The sequence below is a fragment of the Dufourea novaeangliae genome, unplaced genomic scaffold (assembly GCF_001272555.1).
Source record: "Dufourea novaeangliae isolate 0120121106 unplaced genomic scaffold, ASM127255v1 scaffold343, whole genome shotgun sequence".
Taxonomy (NCBI): Eukaryota; Metazoa; Arthropoda; class Insecta; order Hymenoptera; family Halictidae; genus Dufourea; species Dufourea novaeangliae.
Genome location: NW_015374236.1, coordinates 511,804 through 538,017, shown reverse-complemented (window position 1 = coordinate 538,017; position 26,214 = coordinate 511,804). Strand labels below are relative to the sequence as shown.

The window sequence follows — 26,214 nt, the reverse complement described above, 5'->3', positions numbered from 1 at the left end:
GCTTGTTATTCTAGAGACGTTAATGCACCAGTGACAGCAAAAGCTTCAAAAGCCGGTTCATCGGGGATCGTTCAAGTTTGGTGTTGCCTAGTATTTCGAAGTTCTAAACATTAACTTATCTTTCTTCGCTTGGTCCCCGTCGAATGCGCAGCGAAGGAAGCGATCAGGCAGGAAGTCTCGTAGACAGCACTGTTCTACTCGAATGCAATTAATAACTAACGTACAACGAAATTGATCGATCGAGCATTACATATAATCTCTAATTCACAGAGCTACACTGTTCGTTCGGTGAATTCACGAAGTTTCATTCTCACAATAGTCTCTAACGAGAGTCAATCACACACATATCAGCTCACGCAATCACTCGTCATCTGTCAGGCCGTGTTCCAACTCGCAACAAATTACGTGAACGCCGTTCGAACGATACTTAGGAGAAGCTACTTTTGCGAAACCGGTGATCAAGAATGCAGAAGACCGATCGCTCTTGAACTACTTACGAAATAAATGCAGGAGCAAAGCACGACGCGACTTGTCTCCCGAAACGAGAAAAAAACGATAGTCGAATGCAAGTTGGAACGCGGTCTGTTGTAACAACTAGGAATCTACAACTGTATTCTTCTGGAATAACGCATTGAACGAGTCCGAAGCAAGCGAGAAAAGTTCGTTTGTACGGAACTGATGTCTTGTACGCGTGACCTTACTGCTCGTTTCATTCGAATTATCCAACCGACCCCGAAAGTTTGATTTTTATACACACAATTGTTATTATTCGTTTTTACTTAATCACGGAAATTCCATTACACGACCCAATGAAGCATAGTATGCTCGATGGAAGAAATATAGTACGTGTTCTGGATCAAATTACACCAAGGGGGATTAAGATACGGTATGCGCTAGTTCGTTGGTTAAACGAGCTACGAAAGACACACGTTTGGCAGATTATGCGAACTAAACCTTGTTATATTCTTTCCAGCGAGTACTAGTGCAATGCCGTTAGTCCGGTGAGCTACGGATCGGAACGGGATCGGGTCGGGATCGGGTCGGGATCGGCTGAACCGGATTCCAAAAGAATACAGCGCTCGCGTGTGGCTAAACGCCACCGTTAAACGCAGGTACATTTGGTAGTGCTAGAGAGTGACTCCATCGAGTCCGAGTCGGCCAGTCGACGGGTATTGGAACACGGCCAGTCAGTTCCTGAACACACCACCGGTCTTGAGGAGCCACTCACCTGTAGCCCTGTTACAAGCCTCCTTGGTCTCGTTCAGCTCCTGCTGCCTCTTGATCGCCTCTGTGATCGCGCCGATCGACGTGCTCGTGCCGCTCGGTTCCTGCAGTCCCGTGTCGATAAATTTTAACACGAGATCCCGATCTTCGCTGACCACCGACGATGACACGCTCGAGGTCGTGGCGATGGTCGTCGCGACGATGCCGATGCCAGTCGTCGCGCGAGTGCTGTTCCGTGGATCGGGAACGTCTCCAGGTCGTTCTGCAGTTGGCAACCCTCGTCCCGAGTCCGCCATCGAGCTGCGCTGCTGTTCCTGGAGCAAGCAGGCGCTCGACAACAGGTCCCACTGACGTAGTTTCTCTCGGTCGAGCTCGAACGCCGCGGCGGACGTCGTGACCGACATCTGCGGCGACGTCGACGCCTCCGAGATCAAGCGAACCGGGGGAAGGTTGCCCTCCTCTAAAAAATGATTCGTGTCCTCGGCCGTTGGTTTTCTGTACGCCTCGTTCTGGGCGTCCCAGACATAGCCACCGGCGTGAAGCCGTTCCATCGATAGACTTTCGTAGGTTAAATCGTCGACCGTCGAATCATCCTGGTCCTTGTTCGGTCTTCGTTTCACGCGCGGTCGTTCCGAGGAATCCTCGAAGCAGTTCTCCCGTCTCAAGATCACGCTGTCGTTCACGTATGTCGCGCCACGAGTGATTTTGTTCCGGCCTTTGCTGTCCACCGAGGACGACACGATCGGCCTCGGTGGACTGTCCAGATTGTCCAAGGACCTGGCGTTCCTCAAGCTGACACGCCGAAGGCTCTCCCGCCACAGAGAATCCTGTTCCCAGGGGTCTTCCGCGCTGAAGTTGATACCCGACGTAGCCGCGACGTTACCGGCACTCAAATTTTCAGACGTTTCCATTACTTGCGTGGGCTGAACTGTCGCTATCCGATTGCTCCTGTTCCTTTGATCCACCAGACTCTGCAAACCAACGTCGTCCAAGAGGCCTTCCAGAGATCTTGATCTGCGGTGCGAAGTTTGGACCAAGTGCGTTAACTCCAAATCCTCCCGGCAGTTTTGATCGTCGTTCGATTTGTCTCTTAGCCCGTGCGGATAGAGATTTCTGGTATTGATCTCCGCGGAGGAAATATCTGGCAAGGGGTCCGTTGATTTCACTCTTCTCAGAGTGTCCGCCTCGTAGAAGTTTTTCTTATCGACAAGCCCGACTTTGTTATCGCCCAACAGCTGACACGTCGTTTTCCTCAATTCGGCCGCTATACGTCTAGCTTCGTCGATGTCGTCCACCTGAATCTGCCTGGGCATTTGTCTCGCGATTGGATTCACGATGCGACCGATGTCGTTCCTCTTGTTCAACGCGGAAGCGTCGTCCCTTTGATTGTTCAGTTGAGGTAATCTGGAGGTGTGACCGATTGGCTTCGTCGATTCGGTGTCCATTGCGTTCGCGCTCGCCTGAAGGTCCGAGTAGTAATACGGTGCACCGGATTGTTCGCTTTGCGGACGTGTTTCGTTCGGCAGATACGACTGGGAACCAGCATTTGTTTTCACCGTGGACGTCGAAGTAGGATAGTGACTCGAATCTTGGCTCGATGACGACCTGTGGTTGGATATCATCGAGTACCGAGCTGAATCCTGACTGGCCGATCTAGAATGGCTGTGGAACCGTTGGTCGGTGTAGGGACTTGCGGTTCGCAGGACGTTCGCGGACAAATTAACCCCGTGATTTCCCAATGAAATCGATCCCGTAGGGGAGTGCATCGACGACTGCGCGCTGGCAGGCCTTTGGCAGGCCATGGAGGTGGAAATCGAGGCCACGCCGGACGCCATGGAATAACTGGAATCTCTGCTATGGGAGGCGGATAACAAATTGTTCTGAGAACATCTGTGAAGCCTATGAGCCTCCCGAATTTGCTCGTTGTCCGATCGGACTGCCGGCGAGCATCTCAACGGCGAGAAGCTCGTTATGTTCTCGTAGTGTGCATTGCCGGTGAAGGATTGCGAGTGCTGATGAGAAGGAGGAACATCGCATACTCTCATCGAAGGTAAGCTACTCGCGGACCCCATCTTATTCGCATCGTAACGAAGAGATTGTTCGAGACCACGCAAACCCAGGTTTACTTGCCTGGAAAGATCGTGGCATGTGGTTTTCTGAAGCTTATCCACAACCATCATGTTCTCGTTAAAACCGTAAATGCTATTGTAACTGAGATCTTTTGCGTACATGTCCACGTTAAAAGCGTCGCGAGCCTGTAGTTCCTCTAGGTATTGATCTAAATCGATGCTCGCGCCGTCAAAACGACTGCCGAGAGATTCTAATTCGTCTAAACTGTCCAGGACATCGCAAACTTCGCTAACGGGTCTCGTCTTCAGCTGCCTGTGTCTAGCTTCCTCTTCCATTATTCTCAGATCGACCGAGTCGCTTCCCGACGCGCTTTCCAATGAAATCCGACTATCGCGAAAAGTAGAACTGATCGTAGCGTCTGAAAATCTGGACGGGCTCCTGTGGGTCTCTACTTGGCCCATTGGCTTGTTCCATGACTTTGGAGAGTCTCTGTTCGAGCTGTTGTCCTTCGTCACTGCTACTTGAGGTGACACTTTTTTCATCTCCAACGATTCTTGCATGTCCAGCGAGTCCAAATCGTCCAAGGGCGGAGGAGTGGTTGGAATCGGAGGAGGGGACACCAATTCGCTGTCAGAGGAGTCGTGTAATTCGGCGATCATGGTTCGACTGGCACCCAGATAGTACGAGGCAGGCCTGAAGGTGTCCGACAGGCTGAATCGAGGATGTCTAGGAGCGTCGATAGAATCTAGGTCCTTCGAAGATTCGTCATCCGCGTCGGAACTATCCGACTTTAGGGCGGCCAATATGTCGGGAAGGTCTGATCTCGAGTGACCGGAATCGTCGTGAGAAGTTCTTTTCTTCAGGGACATCGTCCTCTCGTCGTTTTCCTCCTTTTCCGATAGCTGACTGACTTCCATGTAAACTGGTTCCATTTTACTGTCCGACACGCAGACGAATTCGTAGTGAGGCGTGTCCAAGGTGGAATAATCCCCGGAATCGAGTTTCCTATTTTCCTCGTTGGGCGCCAGAAGAGAGTGAGACATACCGTTCTGAGCCATCTCCACGTACGAACTTTCTTCGTGGTCCAAGTTGGCGAACAGGCACTCCATCATCTTTGGATTCGGTCGGTCGTCACAGTTGGGATCCAATATCGCTTTCCTAGGGGACATTGGAAGGTAGTGTTCCTCCGGACAGATATCCTCTGGCTTCAACGTGGGACTCGTCGTTCCACTTTCCCCGGAATACCGATCCCCATGAGTTAACAAGGATTCCGCAACGCTTAGCCTATTGCAACTGGGATTCGATAATATATCCAAATCTTCGGGAGGAATAGCTTGATCGTTAATGCTCTCCCTGGAAGACGATCTTTTCCTCCGCCTGAATGAAACGTCTCCTTTCTTCTTCACCGTGCCGGCATAAATCCTGTCCTCGTTGATAGCATCAGGTACAACTTGATCCACCTTGTAACTCCTTTCATCCTGAGCGTCCTCGCTTTTATCTCTTTGGTCCAGATCGCTGCCAGTGTCGTATAACAGGGCCTCCGAATCGCTGAATACTCCACGATGCTTCACCTCTTGACGCCTGATGTACTCTTGCCTCTGAACTTGCTGGGACTTTCTCTCGAAATCTGCCAACAAGTCTTTCACCGACTTGTTACTGTCGGTGGACGCCTGTTTGGCGTGACCATCTTTCACGTTTCTGTACTTGGAGTCTAGAGTATCAGATTCGCCTAAGGCGAAATTACGAATAGGCGAGGGTTTCTTCGTAGAATCTAGCCGGGAGACGTGAGCCTCGGTCGCTTGAAGGGGCGACACCTTCAATGGTTCCTGCATCGCGAGAACCTCCTTCACCGGAGTGGAACTGTCCATGCTCAGTTCGAAGCATCTTATTCTACACTGTACCAAATTCATGGCTTCCAGTCTGTCCGGAGACTCTTCCTTCGGCTCTAATTCCTCCTTAGGTCTGATGTACTGATACGAGAATTCTTTGATAACTTTACTCTCGTCAATGTTGGTGTCCCAGTCGTCTTTCTCCTTCTTGGTTGTCCACTGAACGGTCTTTTGAGAGGGCCAGGTATCGGTCGCGTATCCCGCGGACGTAGTCATGTTCTTCGGAGTCTGATCAACGGAATAGGCGGTAGAGCTCTTCAGTATTCCCGATGATTTTTTCTTGAACCTGTCCTCGTCGAACGAACCTTCTAGTTCCTGATCGTTCCTAACAATGGTCCTCTGTTCCACGGCAAGGTATGGCGGGGAACGTTCGGTCTTCTGCGTAGAGGGGAAGCTGACTTCCTCGTAGCCGGCATCGGGGGGTATTCCGCCCACATTGGGCAGCAAGCAAGCGGTGGTGCTCGATTTCTGGTCATTCGAGGCTCGAGGAGCTATCTGATTCTGGTAGCCGGATCCGGAGACGGCATCTTGGACCGGAATTCCCGATGAACGATTGTCTCCGACCTGCCGGGGGCTCCTTCCTGCATGCGAAGGTCTGCGCGTGCGCTTCCTCCGGACATCTCCCAGCTCTGATTCGTCCGTTACAAAACAAACACACGAGGACGTTCGTTACTCACGAGTGAGATTAATCACAATCCAACCCTTCCAATACAATCCAAGCCAAGTGTACCAAGCTGAGATCGAGCCCGATCGTTGCGAGAACGACTGTGGAGATTCGAGAAATGAAAGTGAACTTATTTGTTACGACGTTGACGCCCACTTTGTAATATTATATACTACTTATTATAGTTTCAAAAATCTCGAATCTCTGCAAAATAAGTTGCAGTGCTCTTTCGATGAACATCTGGTCGATCCCGCAACGATCGAGACGTCGATCTACCGCGCACTCAATTACTTTGTAGTGGAGACACGTATTACACGAGCTGGAAGGTAAATGGCGGCCTCAGCTGAACGCCTCTACGATAGTGTTAGTGATAATCCTGGGCATGCCATGCTGACCCACATTTCGCAAAGTAAAACGGCTCTAGCACGAGTGTTAGGTCGTAACGGACGGTTCGACAGTTAAATTCCAAAGGTGTTAATCGTTCCCATTCACCATTCAGCCCAGACCCGACTGTATAGGTATATTCCTTTCACCTTCTGAAAGATCCTCGATATCTACAAAACTTGGTCTGTCCCTCGACGAGGGACGAATTGGCGATAGAAAGAAGGAAAAAACAGCTAGGTAAATAGAGGAGTGGAGCGCAGATCGAGAAATGTCAAAGGTCGTAATAAAATCCGCCCGATCTTGGTCATGAACTCGTCGCGCCGATACACGCTATATCCAATACGTTTTCTTTTCCTTTCGTTCGTCTGGTGTCCTGTGTTCGTGTGTTAGTCCCAGGGAGTTGATGAGCACACTGGTGTTACAGTGGATGGGTGTTTTCGATGCACACAAATTAATCTGACTCTCGAATTCCAATCGTACAAAAAGGCACTTTATTCAAACTCATTCCTAGAAATTATTCGAACGTATAATATTATAGTATATCTATGTGTGATTGGTACGGTGTCATGCGCAAGGCAGCGTCACGTTCGTTCGCGTACCGAGTCTTTGGTAACAACGTGTTCTCAACGAGATAGTCTCGACGTGCAACACCATATAACACAGAAGCGTTTTCATGGCTTTTTTATTCGCAGGAAACGCGCGTGAGTACGTTGACCGTGTTAGAGCGGTTATACATTAGTACAGCTATCCAGCTATCTACTTGGAGTTCTCAAACTCGCAGACGCAGCACGATCGTGGGACTCCCTCGTTAACTTATCGACCCGTGTTCTAATTCCATCGAGTCAGTTTCGTTTACCTGGATCACCGTAATATCTTCGTTACTTTTTAAGGTACGAGGAGAAATCGTTTGTCTCGTAGAAGGCACAGTATTTCAAAATCATCGTTGTTGCGTAACGATTAATAACTTCTGCCGCCTACAGGTTATTTCAGACTCGCGAGAACAATGATAATATTAATATGTAATAAAATTCTACAAATCTGCACTTTTAAAACTGAACGAATGATTGCAAAACGATTTCCCGCATAATAAACGTGTTAACCAGCTCAATGGAGCTTGTATAAGAAAATACATGTCAGTTTTAAAGTCTGTCAGCTGGAGAAGTTTCTAGGCGTGAGTGTCCCACGAAAGGCCGTTGAAGCCACAACTCAGATAATAAGTTCAGGCGAGGTGTCCCTACCTTCGTCGTCGCTGGAGTAGCTGTTGTATCGCGAAACGTTGGCGACGGTCCGTCGGCCGTCGGTGCTCTTGCTTCGAACGTGCGGACGATGACTGTTGTCCTCTCGCCTCCTCGAATGACGGCCTTCCGCGACCGAGGCTTCGTGGGCAGCCAGCTCGAGAAGCGCCTGTTGCTTGTAATAGCTCGACAGCTCGTTCTGCGCTCGGCCCCTGTTTGCCGAGCCCGATGGTTTCCGGGTAAGTGGCGACTGCAGCATTCGCTGCTTCCATTCGAGCAGTCGTTTCATCGACTCCTCTCGCTGAAACGTCAGACACCCTTTGTACCGCTGATTCTTCCATTACAGTGGATAACCGAGCGGCCACGTTTCTTTCAGAGAAACTTGCTTATAATAAGGAAAGACTACAGATGGCCAGAAGAAATAGTTTTTTCAAATGTCTCATCCTCATGGCTGAACAGTCGATCCGATTGAATGGTTGTTTCGATAGGATTTCTCTAGTCACTCGAAAAAAGTGAGCAACTGCTTTCGTATCGTCGAACGATTTACATATTACGGTTCGAGTTATTTCGAAAAGAATGGCTAGAGTGTGTAGCATTAACACGAGGTTAACATTCCGTGTAGTCAATATTTTCAGCGTTCTCAATTCCATCTACGAATGAAATCCTTCAGAAAAAAATTAATCAACGAAGTAGCTTGGGCGAGCTAAGAAGTTATTTAGGAAACGGTGAATGTGTAAGGTAAGAGATCAATTTTTTTAAATACCGAAAGCTGATTCCAGGAAGATCGATATTTGAATTCGACGCACGCGCGGCGACAGACACAAGGAAGTATAGCCGCGAAGCCACGCGCGATGTTTCATCTTCGAGGAACAGCGTGGAAAGCGCGAGTAACATCGCCGCGACGATGACAACGATCGAACGGATCGTAGTGAAAGCTGAATTACGGAACGGTCGACGTGACTGAAATACAGGTAGACAATACACGGCGCAGGTTGCACCCCGCGGTGAATCATCGCTTTCGGCTGCACGACCCAAGAATTGTTCTGCCCATCAACCAACGGACACGGTTCGGGATTACGCGGAGGAAAACGAAGGGGTGATTTATGAGCCATCTCTTTTGAACCTTCCGACTCTGTGAGGTGGTAACGCGATCTCCTCCGACGTCCTACTGGCTTGAATCCAGATAAATTCCAAGATTTCTAGTCTAAACATTTTACTAACGAATACGGAGATGAGGGTACACGATATACCTAGAATATCGACTCAACAATAATTGAAAATATACATATTTTTTTACCGGGATACAGTCACAAACGAAAAATTATAATCCGATTTGTTAAAATGCCAATTGTATTACATAATATCAGTACGTCGTTAGAATTATTATCACTTTAGGAAACGAGTCGGTAAATCTACGTCATCCGTTTATCTATCTATTAATTTCAATTAACACAGCCGTGCCATGCTTTCCCGGTCCACGCGTCAATTAGCGTTCACTTAACGAGACAACTTTCTTAACTTAATAAGACATCCCAACGATCCTTCTGTGTAACGAACATCCTTTTCAACCGTACATCAAGTAGATAAAGTAATAGTGAATGTTACCGCTTGTAACTGGAGAAGTATACAGAGAAAAAAAATGATCTTTACAATATTAAACAAGGTAGTATTTCAGAGAGATCAAAAGAAACCACACGAGTATAACGTGAATTCCAAAGAATCAGGACTGAAAAAGAAGAAAATCTGTAGTTGCATTTTAATATTCTTGCCCGACCAGTTAGAATTCAATAAACAGATTTTGTACGCAAGCGAATAATTATACATAGCAACCAAGTTGACTTCTTTACTCCAGATGAAATGGTATTGAAAACTAAACTCCATTTGGAATTAGAACGCACCAAATTGTAACTAGTTACTCGGATACATATATTCTTCACGCATGTATAGTTTTACAGGTCTGTCATTTGTGTAATGCTTCTGTAATTTAACGGGTTTTTGTCCAGTGGAAATAAATGATTATTATCATAACACTGCGTCTGGACTAATAATGAACGCTTTTGTTTAGTATAACCACGAAATTTACGAACGCAATTTAGATGTCACAATTGAGCTTAACGTCATAACGAGAATTGCCATGGGTTAGGCAAAGTCAAGCAGAACAGTAAAGTTAATCCATTAATCATACATATAAAGAGGAAGAGAGAAAGAGAGAAAGAGAGAAAGAGAGAAAGAGAAGGAAAAAGGGAAAGAAGGACTAACCTGCTGAATCTTGCGTTCACCATCCCTCGAGTCCTGCTCGGATGATCGTTCGCCGTAATCGTCGTCGTCCGGATCGAGGGCTGCCGGATGTCGCGTCCTCGGTAGCCTCGCGGATGCGGACCTGCAGAACTGTTGCTGATCGTTCCATCGTCTGGCACCGGCGTGAGGAGCGTGACACGTTTGAGCCACGTGAGTCCCCTGACTCGTGTGACTCGCCGGCCTGCCCCACCCCATCGACGACGAGTCGTACTCCCGTGGAATTCGTCGTGGCACCGTTCCATCCTCGACGTGACTCAACATTTCCCGGCTGCTCGGCTCGTAACTCTTTTCCCGCAAGGACCTTCTCAGCTTCGCTTCGCTGCTGCTGTTCATTCTACTCCACCAGGACAAATTCCAGACCTCTTGTATCTCCGATCTGATCTTTCACAGGTTAACCGTCTAGATCTCTTAACGAAGTTCGCGTCCATCAACACCGATGCACATTAGAACGGACAGTAGGTTGCGCCTTTACAATATTCTTTTCAACGGATATTCTGTGCCTTCTAACCTAATATTATCAAGGATTCAAGACCAATGTCTCCGTGTAGGATCAAGATTCCCGAATACACGTATACTATTCCTTGGAAACTGAACTTTCGGTTCGATGAGCGTTGCAGTTAACCCTCATCGAGAGTCCGAGAGCACGACATCGATACTTTTATCGTGGTATCGATACGTCCTTGGAATTCTAATAAAGCCGCGCCTAACCCAGCGCTGGCAATGTTCCAAACTATAAATATACCGATAGGGCTTATGAAACTCCCGATTATCGACAGTCAGAGAGAAATTCCCATTGTAATGCTCGCGATCGAGTAACCAATGAGAATGTCTGTTTTTGTTTCGTTTAACAACAAAATCAAATAATAAAACAAGTGACGGGGGCAACTGACGAATGCATTACTCACTCGGTATGCCTCTGCAGAGACTGGTACGAAATCACGTGTTGCTGCTGCTGTTGCTGCTGCTGCTGCTGCTGCTGCTGCTGCTGCTGTTGTTGCTGTTGCTGCTGATGATGAACGTGTTCACGCTGTCCTCGCCTCAGCCCGGAGCAGGACGCCGCCTCCGGCAACGTTGCTACTCTACTTTCCTCGCCTTTATCGTGAACACCCGTTACTTTCGACGGTATTGTCGCCCGGGAAAGTGATTGGTTCCTTTGTTGCTGATGATGCTGGGGCGTCTGGTGGAGATAAACTGCCGACTGCCGCATCTGAGCCGCGTATCTAATCGCAACATATCGTAAACAATATATCCATCCTCGGGAAAAACGAAGACTTTCGATCAAGCTTCCAAGTTTCGATTGGTTTTTTTCGGAAAACTGGAAGATAGTATACGGTGAATGAATAAGGAACGTACGAAACTGAATTACCTTTCCTCCGAATAGAAGTATCCATCGTTGACGGTATCCGATGGCGTGACTATGTCTAAGCTCGACTTAGGCCTCTGCGGACGCCTCTGCTGGTTCAACGACTCGTCGCACTGGGCTGATATTTGCTGTTGAGGCCTTCTGGTCGCCTCGTACTCCAGGAAGTCAGCGCTATGGGGTCGTGGGGGTGGCTGAGCCCTGGGTTGCCTTAGTATGGGCACTGTCGTTACAATAAAATCGATTAAATCTATTAACATCTTTCGGTCGGAGATTCTATTGAAAAGAACACGCTTTCCATAGAACTTGGACAAAAATACAGTACTAGATTCTTTCTGCGATATCGTTCTCACGTATCAAGATACTGACTATTAACCGTCGCATCAGCCGGGGAATGCATCTGTTGCTGATGCTGCTGATGTTGCTGATGCTGCTGATGCTGTTGATGCTGCTGATGCTGCTGATACTGTTGGTGCTGTTGAGCGTAAAGAGGTATAGGTATGGGAGCTGGGGAAGCTCCTTTCGAGTAGCCGACGGGACCAGCCGGTCTTTGATAAAGCTGAGGCGCGCCATAAACTTCTTCGTAGTCCCCGTTCCCTCTACTGGATCGCGGTTTCGCCGCGCTGCGTCCGTACGTGTCCGGCGTGCGTCTCTCCGTTTGCACCCGGTTGTAGCCGTAATTCAGGCCCGACTTGTCCGTTCGCAGACTCTGCTGACTAGGCTGACTCAGCCTCGTCCCGTAGATCGCGCTGCCTCTGTCGTAATCCGACATGGGACTCTTGCTGGTTGTCGTTACGTCCGGCGATACGGGAGACTTTCGATAGTCTGGGTCCGGAGACGGCGTGGAATACTCGGTCGACCCATCGGTCAGTCTTCTGGGTTTCGGGGGAGCGTTCGCGTAGATCGGTTGACCGAACTTTCTGGGCATCGGTTGCACGGTCTGTACGTTACTCGGGGTCGCGTGCGATTGCGGTTGCTGCTGCTGCTGTTGCTGCTGGATTACCTGTTTGTGCTGATGAACTTGAAGGGCCTGAACCGTGTTCTGATGAGGTATGTGTTGAAGAAGTATGACCTGGTGAGGGTAAGCATGTTGTATTTGTTGGGAAGACGGCATCAGTTGACCGTACTGTTGTTGTTGCTGCTGTTGCTGATGCTGGGACGTGCTGGGCTGCCCGTACTGCGATTGTTGCTGAATCCATCCGTTCACCAGGGGCTGAACTTCGTTCACGTTGTTGTTTGTCGCGTTCCCGATGCTGTTGCTATTGTTATTATTGTTGTCACCGTTGTTGGTATTGGAATTGCTGTTGCTGCCGCTGAGATTGGGGAAGGAGGCGGTATTGACGCTGTTCGGGCTGGAGTTGTTGTTGGAAGCGTGGCTGGGTTCGTCCCGTGATTGGAAACCATGGAACCCAGAATCGCTGTCGTCCGCGCTTTGATTCAGGATCGAGGAGATCGAGGAAACGCTCGGTCTCGCGCTCCGTTCGCCGTCCTGTTGGCCCGCTATTTCGATCACCACCGCTGCCTCTCCGACTCCGCTGAAGCACACGAAATTTACTTAGGTATTACGTGACGCGAAGGGAAGTAAAACGAGAAATAACGTGAAAAGTTCTTCGAAACACGGAAAAGTATAAAACCGCGCGATTCGGTTAATTTCCCGTTCAGTTAGCCGACAAGCATTCAAGTCGAACAAACGGAATGCGAAATTGCCTTTGTTTGCTGCGGCAGAGCAGTCCCGTTGTTGGACAAGCACGGTAGCGATCCGTGTGCATCCAGCGCGAAAGTATCGCAGCCAGCAGCCAGCCGCAGGATCTAGGTTCCTGGTTCGCGCATAATCGCGGTGCAACTATCCAAACTCGTTAGTTTGCTTTCTGGAAGTTGGCCGTGGATAAACGGAACGTGGAGGGATGGGACTCGTCGTTCTCTACAGCACTCTTTTCGGCGGAAAAACTGCGAAACGCCCGTTTCATCCACCAGCTCCGTTCCGCGTTTCACGAATTCTCTGCCCTAGCCGGAAGTCCATCCGAATGCAGACTGCCATGGTTTCGAGTTCGTTCGTTCTCAAAGGCTAATGACTGACTCCGCGCTGGACGTGACGCGAAACTTTCACCGCGCTTGTATTTGTCGATCTTCATTTACCAAGCGGTTTTTCGTATTAACTAGTCGATTGGTAGTCGCGAAACCGAGTTAACACGTTCACGGGACCGATACGGGCCTTCTGGTGGAGTGGACACACATTCGCACTCGAAGTTTACCCCTGTGAACCGTGATCGCGTACAGATCCTTTTAATACGCTCGAATCAAACCCACGAGCAACCAACTACGTATAATGGAAAAAGAGAATTCTGACGACGAAGTCGACAGTTGTCGTATTTTAAACGGGTATTGCATTAATCTTTTCGAATATACTAATACGAGAATATGTATAAAACTCTCGAGAACGTAGTGGCTTCGAACGAAACCAGGATCAAACAAAATATTCGAACGTTCTGTTACCGTAAATATCGTTACGGTCACTTTTACCGTAATTTCTTTTTCTTATAGCTGCTAGGACCGTGGGTACGATTTCCTACGTGACATCGACGTTACCCTGCCGTCGATGACGATAGTTAAGTTAAAGTATTTCCGCCGATCACACTGGCGATGCTTGTAGCTTATCTTAGCCAATAAGATTATCAAAATATTCACCAAGTATAAAATTATTTAAAGAACAAACTATACCGACTGACAAAAAGTTCCTCTTTATACGGCCAGAGAGTGTCTGAAGTCTCCAGTGCAGCAGAAACACAGAAATCGCGGCAGTACAATTAGAAGCAGAAGCAAGAGATGTGAAATGGACGGCGCACGATCGTTCGCTGTACGATGATACGGGCAAACTGGAAGTGCTGATAAAGAGGAGCGAAGAGCGGAGACCCCGGTGAAAGAAACGAGAGACGTGGAATAGGAAATAAATGGTGAGTCGGAATAAAGAAATCCCAGCGATGCGAAATAAATGATTCCGACGTAAAATACCCTGGGGCTAACAATGGTGCTCTCTACCTCGGGATTGGTCCCCTTTCTGCTCTTAGCTAATTGAACTTCTATAACATTGAACTGGTTTTGCATCTACGGTTGAATGTCGCGCGACGAATTTCAATCGTTTGACCGACGATACCAAAGAGAAAATTGAAGCTGTGCAATGTGCTCTCTATATTCCATTCTTTGTTTTTATTAAGCCTACTAACACACCATTGAATTTACACTGGTGTTCTGAAAGTCGTTCGAACTTTTATACGAGGCAACACCTTCTTCGTTGTTGCTAATCCAAGTAAGAATGTCGCCAGTAAGGAAATAACGCGAGGACACTCACGGATTTGGATCCTGAAGAAGTGTCGCCAGAGTCAACGCGTTCACCCATTGATTCATGCTCTCGCGACTGTCAGCCGCGAAATGGTAGGTCCTCATGTTCGCGTGTTCGGCTTTGAACGCGAACTTTCTGTTAACCTTGTCCTCGGACTTGCACACAGTGACCCTGTACGACGGGAGCAGTATCGAGCCGAGCAGTTTCTCCTCCTCCGGACCTGAAAGCAGATTTTTTACAAAGTTTCCTCTTTGCCGACTGAAAATGGCTATACGGGCACGACATCACTCGCCGGAAAACGTGTCGATTCCAGATCCGAACGACTGACGATCAAGAAGAAGTAGAAAAAGGAAAGGAACACGCGACGATTGATGGATTTTCTATAAAACCCGATCCCGTCGACGTCATAGACTTTTCGCCGCGATCCTGGAACCTATAGGTATATGTTACCTATATCTAACTAAACGTACCTATTATAAAATTTCTTCTTTCTCTATTACGCCATTCTGCGTTCCTGAAATATTCGCCTCTCTAATCACGCTTCAATTGTACTTCCCCGATAAAGAAACCTTCTCAAAAGAGACACTTGTATGATTTCTCTTCTTTCTACAATAATACCAGTGTATTACATTCATTCGTCAAGGTAATGCTACATTGCACGGTGCACACTCTGTATTCAATTATCTACGTGTTCGCGTCAATCAACCGTCTACCTCTTTTTTGCTCTTTCTCCAAAAGCAACGCATACACGGCGATTCATGACTTCCCGAGCGGTTTTGCATCAAACGATTCCGGAAAGATCGTTCTGTCTGCTTGGATCCATTCTAACGAGACCAGACGCCCCGCCCCCCCCCCCCCGCCACACACACACACACACTCACACACTCACACACATGCATACACAAAGTTTTCCGTCGTAAGCCACGAAAAAGTCGAGGCAAGAGGGTCGACGTTCTCGTTCATTAATGTGAAATATTCATTCGACTTGCTGGCGCTCGTTGTAAAATCCACGGGCTGAGGGACCGCCGTAGATTCGAGGGTGAAAAAGGGTGGTAGCGTGAGTGCACGCGAGCCACGCGAACAACACCAACCCCTTTTCAAAGCATACATCGTGGGACGGTTCGCATGTTTGCTCGAATAACTTCATCGATTCGTTCCAACGTTTCGACCGTCGAATCTTTCAAGAGTAAGAGAATCAACTTTTATTCTAGCCGCATCTAAGACATAACGACAAAATCACTGTATTGCAGTCCGAGATTTTTGTTTTAAATACCAGATTATTTTTTTATTCTGTGCGACAATACTCGAAATTTCAAATTTATCGATCATTTTCCAACTAGAATAGCGTATCTACGTGTTTGTATGGTTTCTTTACCGCGAGGGGCTTCTAATAGAGATTGAGACATCGTTCGCATCTTACGAGGGGCTTCCATCGGGCTAGTTCAAGGAGTCAAAGACCCTTCATTGATCACTGAAATCGAATATTCGATTCGGTAATGGCTCGTGACGTGGACAAACGCGGAGAGGAAATGATTTCACGTACACGACAGAAGTCTGACAAATCGGGAAGGTTCGATTCGACGCTTCCGACAGCTCTAACGCCATTGACACGCGTTAGATATCGCGTAACGGGGCCGGTTCGCTGCCGGTGAGGGCATAAATCACGTTGAACCGCGTACAGAGGAAAAGGAAGGAGATAAAAAGTGCCATAAATTTCACCGTGGACGTCAGAATGAACACGTAGGACGAGAGGAGCAAAAGTACCGTGGCTAGTACGACGGGACCGGCCCTGTTTTAATCACGTTCGAAGCTGGATTTTTACGTCGACGGTTTTTGAACCTTCTTTATGAAATATCTGATACCCGCCGATAGATGGGAATCGAGTATCGATGTAGAGGGTGATTCAGGTGTTGCCACATATTTGTCTGTGAAATTCACACATGTCACCCACCACTGCCATATGCCCGCATGCTGCACGTTGTTGCCCGCTAGTGAGTTTGGCGGGCGCTGAGTTGCCCATCACTGGTCTAGACACTTCTACGAATGATAATAACACGTAACGAAGGAGGACGAAACAAAATTCGGACACGATCGAAGCGGTTTATAAAATATCGCCGGACTTTTTAATAGTTTACCATTACCATCAGTGGAATTCGTATTCCGTTAAGAGGATCGGCGATGGAATTAACCATTTTTCTTTCCCGTTCAGTGGCCACGCGGAAAGACTTTGGCACAGCTTCAACCTTCATCTCGCTGTTCTCGTTGTTTTCCAGCGTTACACTCAACCAATTTCTGGCCGTCATGCCGCCCCCCCCCCTCACTACCCACATCGCGCCAATATCCTTAACTCTTTTCCGCCAGATCGTTCCCCGGGAACACTAATTGCGCGAGTTCCCTGATTTCGTACATACGTACAGCGGCTACACCTGCTCCCGAGGGATCCTCGATTTTCTTCATTTTTCCACCGTGAAATATTTCCCATTATGACGAAATTTATATCTTGGACGAGAATTTTCTTTCTTTCTCTCCTCTCTCTCTCTCTCTCTCTCTCTCTCTCTCTCTCTCTCTCTCTCTCTCTCGCGCGCGCGCGCGCGCGCGCGGAAGCGTTCCCCGGCGAAGAATGTTATCTTAACGTGGTTAAAAATGTTCCTGTCTCAAGCGCCTGAGAGATTGATAAGCGTTTATGAAATATTATGGAACAAGTCGAACGAACGTGCAACGAAGCGCAAGGGTGTTTTTAGTGGCGCGTTACGGATACATCGTCCGGTTCACGGATTAAAGAGATCTCTCAAAATGTACAATAACTTAAATTATCGATAGTCGAAGGAGAAACTTCCTTCCGATAATTGTACAGTGTTGCGATTGTACGGAGGGAGGACAGTTATTAGTTTAGTTGTTTCGAACAGAACTCCCTGTACGATAACGATATCTATTATTATTCCCGTTTTATAACAGTACAAGAACGGGAATCGCAAGAACCAATGGTATATTTGCTTAAGGCAAGCGACAATTAGGGACAGATAAAATGAAAATTACGAGCCTCAGTGGCTGGAAGTTTGCTAATATGCAAACGGTAGAATCGACTGCGGACCTAATAATGCGGCGAGAAGTGCAACGAGTTTGGTCCAACGATTCGCGGCCATTGTCGCGAATATTAAAATTCGTATTAAGCGAGTTTACGCTCAGATGGACCAAAATGGGACAGTAAATTAATTTACACCGACGGAATAATAACCCAGACACGCATTGTTCCCATTGTGTGTCCGTCGTATTATGATATCGCGTTAATTAACAACGGTGTTCGCGTGCGCGTAAACGATTCGGTGGGTTTTATTCGTCGACAGAAGGGGATTATCGCCGCGGAAATTAGGCGATTATTTACAGGTGAACACGGACCTCCGCGAGGTTCTAACTGGGAACACAAGCGTGTCACCTTCTCCATTGCAAAGTGACTGTCAAGAGCCTCTCGGCTCTTACACAAATCGAATACTCGATAATTACCGGAATCCATCCACTCCAATTCCACTATCCGCGAATCTAGGTCTTCGAGTAACAAAGAAAAGCTGCGTGCGTAGCTTGAATAATTGTAAAGACCGAGTACAATGACAGCAGGTTGGAATATTGACGGTGGCCCGGTTCTAGTGGGACACACTGTACATTCTATTTCTATACAGTATTGAACGATCTATCGCGAGTTAATTTGCGTATTGTTGCATAGTAATTTGGTAATATCCAAATAAAGGGGAACAACCGAGTGGCGGTGGTGGATCGTTAACTGGGTGTCTACGTCCGACCAATTACTGCCGGATACTACTTCCGACCGTGGTTTCGCTGCAAACTATGACCAATTTTGCCGGAAAAACGAATGCAATACCGAGATGAAAATCATGGAAAAGCTTGTTACACGTTTTCGCAGTCGTAGTGATCACAGAACAGTATCCGTGGAGAGGATAAAAATTTCGATAGGGTCACGGGAACAGATTCGACGAACTGAAAATTCCGTGGAAATTTAATCGAGCCACGTGTTGTAACAAACGCGTTTCGGCAGCGCATTTAACCGAAAGTAATTCTCTTTTCTCCGCTTTTCGTCTGCGACAGCCCCGCTGAAGAAAATGGAGAGAAAGAAACAAAAGGTGCACGTGTATACCGAATGAACCCTGCAGAATTACGAGTCACGAATTTTTCGTCGGGAATCGTGGCAACTGTCGTGCCAAGAGCGCACGGGAAAAGGAACGGGAAAAACCGGAGAGCAGTGTGGTATGGTATTTTTTTCGAGGAAACAGAGAGACGACACGCAATTCCAGCTGGAAAAGAAAACACAGACAGGGAGGACTGACCTTTGTAATAAAAGAGGCAGTACTCGGAGAGGACGAACCACCGTTTCTTCCAGAGCATGAGACCCTCCGAGCCCTGTTTGTGTAGCCAACCCTGGAGCGCGACGGGGGCGGAGAGTGGCCTCTTCGCGGCCGGCGATCGCAAACCCTGCGAGCCGCTTCGTCTGCGAACTCCTGACACCGACGCCGCCACCCCCGAGCCATCGTTCTTGCTGCGTACCTGCACAGGTACGGGAAGCGGCGCCGCCTGGACAACCTGCAATCATCGTTTTCTTTCTCTTATACGTGTACTCCGCCAACGATCGAAAATGTTGATGTTAGCATCCGGCGAATGGCTGGAGAGACAGTGATTCTCTGCTAACGGGTAGAAACGTACCTGGTGATTCAGTGGAAAGAACAAAGTTTTCAATCACGCTACGAATACAGAAAACTAAGAATAATATAAGCAATATACATATATGTAAATATTACTTCATAAAACGTAGGCATAACTTCTAACGCGTTTTCTATGAAGAAGAATTATACAGGGTGTCGTGTAATTGGTAGTACAACCGAGTAGGGAAAAGTTCTACATGAAAGAAAAGGGTCGAAAATAAAATATTTTCAGTCGAAACTTCCGAAAATCCTGGATACACGCTCAATTTAATAAGACTCGGCTATCGTGTCTGGTCATTGCATTCCGTTTCTACTTACTGCCACCAAGAATACACGCGTTTCCGATTTCCAATGTTAATTTTCTGGGAAACGAAGTCTCGAATGAAACATTTTATTTTATATCTTCCACTTATTTTTTCACATGGAATCACCCCCAACCCTGTATACACTTCAAACTTTTCATAAATTGAATAAAACGAAAATTCGTCGTCAAGTTTACGGTGCCATCGTGCAAAATATTTATATCGTCTGTGTCGCTTCGTAAATTTTTATTCAATTTACATAATTGCCACGTTCCGGAAATTTTGACAATTGGAAATGACCATCGTGACCCGTGGTATCGACTGCGTCAAAACAGTCACCGGCAAAAAAATACGAATACCATTTATTAATCAAATGAAATTGCTCATAAATTCGAGCAGTGCCGTCCTCGATGAAACATTACCCTCGCTTGCAGGTATTGCCGCCCTCTTTTTAGCATCGTTCCGAAGCAAACGAAACTACAGCGTTAAAGTTCGCGTTCCCTTTTTCAATCTTCCTTTCGTTCCTGCGGATTTTCCAGTTTTCCATTCTCGAATCTTTCAACAGAGAAAGCTCGTTATCGATCGATTATGGTTCCAATGGTGCAGATTACACGTTTGCTTTATTACTTCTCAGAATTTTCCTCGTAAACGAACGGAAATTTAAAGTTTGGATTTTTCCTCGCAGCTTTCATTTTTTTCGTTGAATTTTATTCAAGAAAATACAATGATCCTTGTGTACGAAGAGAGCAGACATCCACTACAAAAATATCTACAAGTTATATGTATACAGAGGGATGAAGAAAACCGCTCCATCGACACACTTTAGAAGCTTATGTTCGTTTCCGTTGGTTCGTCATGAAAGGGTATAAGCCCGGAGTGCAGTGTCATGTTGCTATCCAAGCGACAGGCTTCTCGACAGTTAATCGAGATCCACTTTCCTGTGCCGGGTCTTAGCCGGGTTACCGCAAAAATTCCAGGCATCCGATCGACAACTTATCCGTTACCCACAAAATTCCCGTCTGAACCGTTTCGTTAACCGGGAGCTTAGCCACGAAGAAACTGGAGAAGAGCAAGAAGTTGTGTAGAGACCGATCTAAAAACAGGGGATCGAATATTTTAGCGACGCGTAAGTTATAAACATTTTCGTTTCATGCAATAGTAATTCAATCTGTGCAACGTATTAGAATCTTTCCAAAATTTGCGTTAGTTGTTAGACGTTAACAAGCCTGCCCTCGTTTATAATTGAGCATGAAACGGCGAAGACGCGTTCGGAAATTGCAGTAAATAATTCCGGACCGCCGCTCAACAAGAATCCAGTTAAACCGACTGATTGGTCGGACGAGGAGTACAGAGGTCAGCGAACGAGTGAGCGGCCGGTCGACATCAGCGAGTTTCGGTTTTTCTCTCGATTTTTCTCTCGTGGAAAGGCTGGACAAGCTAACGAGCTGACCGATCGTGGGGGCACTCGTCGCGTTTACTCCCCACCGCTCGCGATCGGCCCCTCTCGCGAGTTCGCATCCTATGGCCCGTTCGCCGACTTCTCTAGGAGAGAACACTTGGTCCTCCTCGAAAGAGAAGTCTCTCGCGGAGAGTTTTCACCGAGTTTGCAAGGCCAGTGACTCGCTCCATGGAACTCACGAAAGGCTCCCTGGCAAAATTTTTTCGTCGTTTTGTACAATTAAGGCAGCAGCGATCGTCCCTTTCCGCGGATGTGCTCGATGGGGCTTGTTTCGCTTCTGAAATTCGAGCCGATCCAGTTTCCGGAAACTGATTTAATTACCGATAATTTTGCCCCCGACACGAGCCACTTTTAATTACGCGAACGATGCCCACTATCGACTTTCCCTGAAGAGCCAATGATAACGCGAGCCACGAAGTTTCTCGACGTTCTACGTTTTTTTCGCAAAGTTTGATCATTTTTGGATCGTGATACAGAACTCGTTGTTGGGGAAGTTTGTTGCATTTGGACCATCATCTAGGTTGGACCGTTACTGTAGTTTGTCACGGGTAAACAATTTGCACTGTATGACAGACAATATACGATGCATGTATACTAAGTTTGTTAATATAATCACCACTATTATACACACACTGTGTCTATTATACAGCGGGAATTGTTCACACATGACAATTTATTGAGTGGTCCTATCTAGGCGATGGTACCAATTCGGCAACCCTCCTGCATTTTTCAATACAGAAACAAAGCTGTGTTTTCTGTATATTAAAGACTACACAACTCTAAACAAACCTCGATATTAAGCAAAATGTTCCCGGAAGTTAACGATATTCTTCGCGAACCAGGTAATAGAGGTTCTAAATAACGATGTCTTACTTTTCACCGGTGATTCAGAACCGCGAACGTCCTCCTCCTCCTCCTCCGCGAACAACCCTCGCGGGCGCCGCGGTTTTCCACGACCCATCTCCACGCTGAAGGTAAACAAGGCTCGTTCTTTTCCAAGGGGCGTTGTTTCCCGCGGAACACGCGGGACTCGCTGCAACTCGTAGCCCGGAAAATCCGGCGGGACGAAGTTTCTCTTCCGTGGCCGAGGAGACAAAGATTCGCTTAAGTAATTCGTTGAATTAGGGAGTCAGCGGGTCGTGCGATTCCAGACAAGGAACAGTTCGAAACTCTGCGACGCGGTACGCGGAAACTTCGTTTGGCGGTTCGTTAAAAAAAAAAAACAGGCGGGAAAACTTGCAAGATCGCGGTTTTTGTTTGTTTCTCTGCGGCAGGAAATGAGACTTGCATAACTTTCCGACACGTCTGCGTCGGCTAGAAGTTCCCGGTTATGTTTTGCACCCATCTGTGGCTAGCTAGTTATTGGCGCGCCAAGTTTCTCGGCTCCGTCTCGAGAATTCCTTCATCAAGTTACTCACTCTCTCTCTCTCTCTCTCTCTCTCTCTCTCTCTCTCTCTCTCTCTCTCTCCGTGTGTGTGCTGCGTGTTCCAAGCAACTCCAGACGTCGTTTGTATTCTGTCGCGTGGTATATTCTTGTCCAGAACGTCTTCTTGACGATACATACTCGTATCAATAATACCTACTCGAATCCGATGACGTGTTTACGATTATGATATTAGGATATCCTAGAAGCTATTGCATATCTTTAGGCATTTTCTTTCTTATTGTGTTCTGGACTTTTTCTTAGATACTTTCTTTCTTATTATCTTATTAGAAAAAGGACTGTAAAAGGGATAGCAAGTGAAATAATGGAATCAACAAAGATTTCCCTTAACCGAAAGTCGATCAATCTCTGGGCAACGGCGCATAATTTCTCTGATTAAATCGTTCGTTGCGGTATCGTGTTGGAGACAGTTGCAAACAGGTAATTAAAGAGCAAACGATGGAACTGAAAACGTTTAAAGTTCTCGGTTAATTCACTGGGATCGCTGCATTAACTTCGCTCTCCTTTATCGCGTCGATTTAATCGCGTTAACTTCAAACGACATCGTCAACCCCGAAGGAGTCCCATATCGGGCCACTGGAACTACCTTTAGAACTACTGTAAACCTCTATGATGTGTATCGATTCCGACAACTTCCGTGGAACTATGCAATTTTGGAAAGCTCGTTCGGGTTGCCTGCGTCATCCTGCCAAACGCGACCTTTTTTTACCTCGATGGGTATTCTTTTAAAAATATTACGACTAGAACAACGTACAATGTCTGTCGGTAATTCTCTCTCGAAAATGACAAAATTTGATCTTCAATCAGTCAAGCCCTTAACTCGATCGCACAAAACAGATGTCCATACTTTCCCGCGTAGAATAAACTCCAAAAGTTATACCCACGGTTTTATAAAGTTTAACGAAAAAATATATAGAAATAAAATAATATCATTCGAACCTTTTTGCTGTCCATTCCGGACGTAGAGCTGGTCACCGGCTGGTCGAGCCTGCAACAAAAAGAAATGAGGTGTGTGAAGAGATACATATATACGAATAAACTGTACGATCTTAATTTCGTAGCTGAATTGAAAGTAATCGGATTTGCGAAATATGCAAAATTAGAATTCATTTTCTTCTAATAACTTCGATATTTCGTCGGAAACTTTCAAAGGTGAAAACTCTGTCGACGATAAACGTTCAAGCTACGCGGGTTTCCATCACAAAGACGACTTCCTTTTGCCGAGATACGCTCCCCCTATCGACTCCCTTGTCGTCGGTTTTTTTCTGTTTGCATAGAGAATCGACTGTGAGCCTTTGAACAGCACTTTGCGCGAGTCTGCCCCGTCAATTAGAACGAACGAGGAACCTGTTCGTTCCGTTCCGTTCCGTTTCATTCTGTTCGGCACGGTTCTGCGAGTTTTTGCGACGTTCCGCCATTGCCAAGCTGAATTTTCCCTGTCCAACCCTTAACCTTCGCGTCGAAGAAGGAACGATAAGGACGAACACTCCGTAACCCTGTTGAAGAACCATTTACCTCCTTTCTTCTATGTAACGGAGAGTAATGGCTGAATGGCGAAGAATTTAGAAGGAATATTTTTAGTCGAAAACCGCGAGTCTTTTGTATGGTATCTACTACGTGATTGTGTCAATTTAATTAACGAACTGTTTCAGCGTTAGGTCTCTAATACTTATGGACTCGAACTTTCCTGAATTCTCCCACTAATACCATGTCTTCCCTATTCCCTCGTTCTAGCTTCTGTAAATACATTTTGGTTATTCTACTACTTTCAGTGTAGCAAAGTTCTACTTTCATGTTTCTATTTTCCAAAAATATGATTCCTCCTTCGGTTCTGGAAAGATTTTAGCAAATCCGTGAAATATTATTGCGAAGGATCTCGTGTCGGACGTAGTTTTGTAAAAACAGCCCGAAACGATTACGTATTCCGTACGTGAGTCGATAAGTTATCCAGCCAACCGGTACATAAAATGCAAACTCATTCCGTCGGGCTGAAAGAATCACAAATGGGCTGTACGGGTAACGATCACCCTGAAAAATAGCTCGGTTATTACGCTCACAATGCCCTCGGAAATAAGAGAAGCAATGGATGCGTACTGGTACGAGTAATCAATCACCTTTCACACTACGCCGCTTTTTCAGAATCGATTTCTTTGTTTTCATGCGAAACGGATGGAAACAAAAAACATTGTGAATCGATCACTGTACGTTTCTAATTCGAGTGGTCGACGCGCGTTGCAACGAATAACTTTTCAACGTCGAGGATGCAGAAGCAACCCGGACCAAGAACATTCCCTCTGTACATCGCCCCGTAGAGGATGTATGTTTGCTCGTATCTCCGGCGAATTTGTAAGATCGAAGTTGGTTCGAGTCGAAATTCCCAAAGGCGCCGCTACACGGTTTCCACTAGATAAAATTCCGTTACATCGAATGGGCATCTAATATAATTCCAGAGCAATGCAGAATAGAGAAACATCCAATTAGCATTTCACTGGATGTTTTCGTTGCTATTCAATAGTCGAAAAAATCGCGTTCCCTGGGTTTCGATCAATTTCTTTGGATTCATTCCATCGTCGCGATCCGCACGAATGATATACCACACACGTTCCAGCAGCACGCAGGGTTTACCCCGTCCAAAAATAATCACCGATTTTCTTTTAACGTCCGCCAGTCGAAAACTGGAGCGACGAAGAAGAGAACAAAGGGGCTCATAAAACACGCCAGAATTCAACAATGAGCATCGCCGGCGATTAAAAACGTACTTCACGTTGTAAACGAGAAGAAAGGAGGACGACATGACCGAACGACCGTGTCATTCCTGCCCAGGCCATAAAGATCCACACAGCAGACATATATCAGACATGTATCGTCGAGTTTCCTTGTTTCGTGGGTAAGCTGTGTAAATGCCGAAATACTCAAAGATTCAAAGGAAGACTCGACTGTAAGTGGACGACAATGTGGGATTTTTTGTTTGCAGATGCTGTTCACAGAGGGAAGCCATTAATAAACACAGTCCACTTAAGCAGAAAATCATGTTCATCTAAAAGACTCTGTTCCGTCGTTTGCGAAACGTGACGATGCAGAAGGAAGGTGACACCGGGGAATGTTTGCTCGCGAAAATCTGTGAACTCGGTCTGCGCATCGTTGAAATTTTATTCCATCCGAGTAGATGGGGAAAGAAAATGCGGCAAGGTGTTCCGCCGGATGAAACTAGCGTCCTCCTCTTTCATCGGAACTTTCCTGTAGATAAAAGAGAAATGATGGAGGGACGAGTATCCGGACAACGTGGAGGCGGTGGTGACGGTAATGGAGGCGGTAATGCGTAGAGAAATATTGCACGGCTCTTTTCTCGCACGGAGTTTTGAGGACGTTACCGTAATCTCGCATTGTTTTGTAAGAAAACTTACACCGACAGTATTTTAACGAGTCACGCTATGTCTCGTTTTTCGAGTTTTCAAGCTCCTGTAGCTTTCGTGGTATACTAACCATTGTACAATTTTTCTCCAGAAAGGCGGTAATTGCTAAATGTTGTTTCTTCTGAAATTAAGTCTGAAACCTTTGTTCGTTCTAAATACGAAATAGACTCGTTTCTTCTGGAGGTTGACGATGACTGACAGATTTTTCTCTAGGCAAGCGTACGCAAAAGCTGTTCGATTACTGGTGGATAGCAAAGCATCCGCGTCGAACTGTTCGATCGTCGACGCGCCACCAAACGCGATTCGTTTTATTCGCGAATCGGTGAATTCGAACTGCACCGGATTATCGTTTCTTCGTAGTCCGGTCAGTGGATCCGGCTGGGGCCGACCCGGTTTCCAGACAATTGCCGCCACACGTTTTTACGC

The 26,214-nt window shown here is 46.8% G+C and overlaps 1 protein-coding gene across 1 annotated transcript in view; it reads right to left on the bottom strand.

Annotated features, from left to right (window-relative positions):
* The window catches only part of LOC107192473, a 143,347-nt gene that overhangs the window by 39,035 nt on the left and 78,098 nt on the right, over window positions 1-26,214 (bottom strand). The window contains exons 3-12 of the mRNA XM_015581732.1: window positions 23,315-23,363; window positions 18,799-19,051; window positions 14,471-14,681; window positions 11,494-12,659; window positions 11,131-11,347; window positions 10,783-10,984; window positions 10,670-10,713; window positions 9,726-10,098; window positions 7,470-7,767; window positions 1,229-5,812 (exon numbers count right to left, since the gene is read on the bottom strand). Coding sequence (XP_015437218.1) covers window positions 1,229-5,812; window positions 7,470-7,767; window positions 9,726-10,098; window positions 10,670-10,713; window positions 10,783-10,984; window positions 11,131-11,347; window positions 11,494-12,659; window positions 14,471-14,681; window positions 18,799-19,051; window positions 23,315-23,363 — 7,397 coding nt within the window. The remainder of the gene's footprint in view (window positions 1-1,228; window positions 5,813-7,469; window positions 7,768-9,725; window positions 10,099-10,669; window positions 10,714-10,782; window positions 10,985-11,130; window positions 11,348-11,493; window positions 12,660-14,470; window positions 14,682-18,798; window positions 19,052-23,314; window positions 23,364-26,214) is intronic.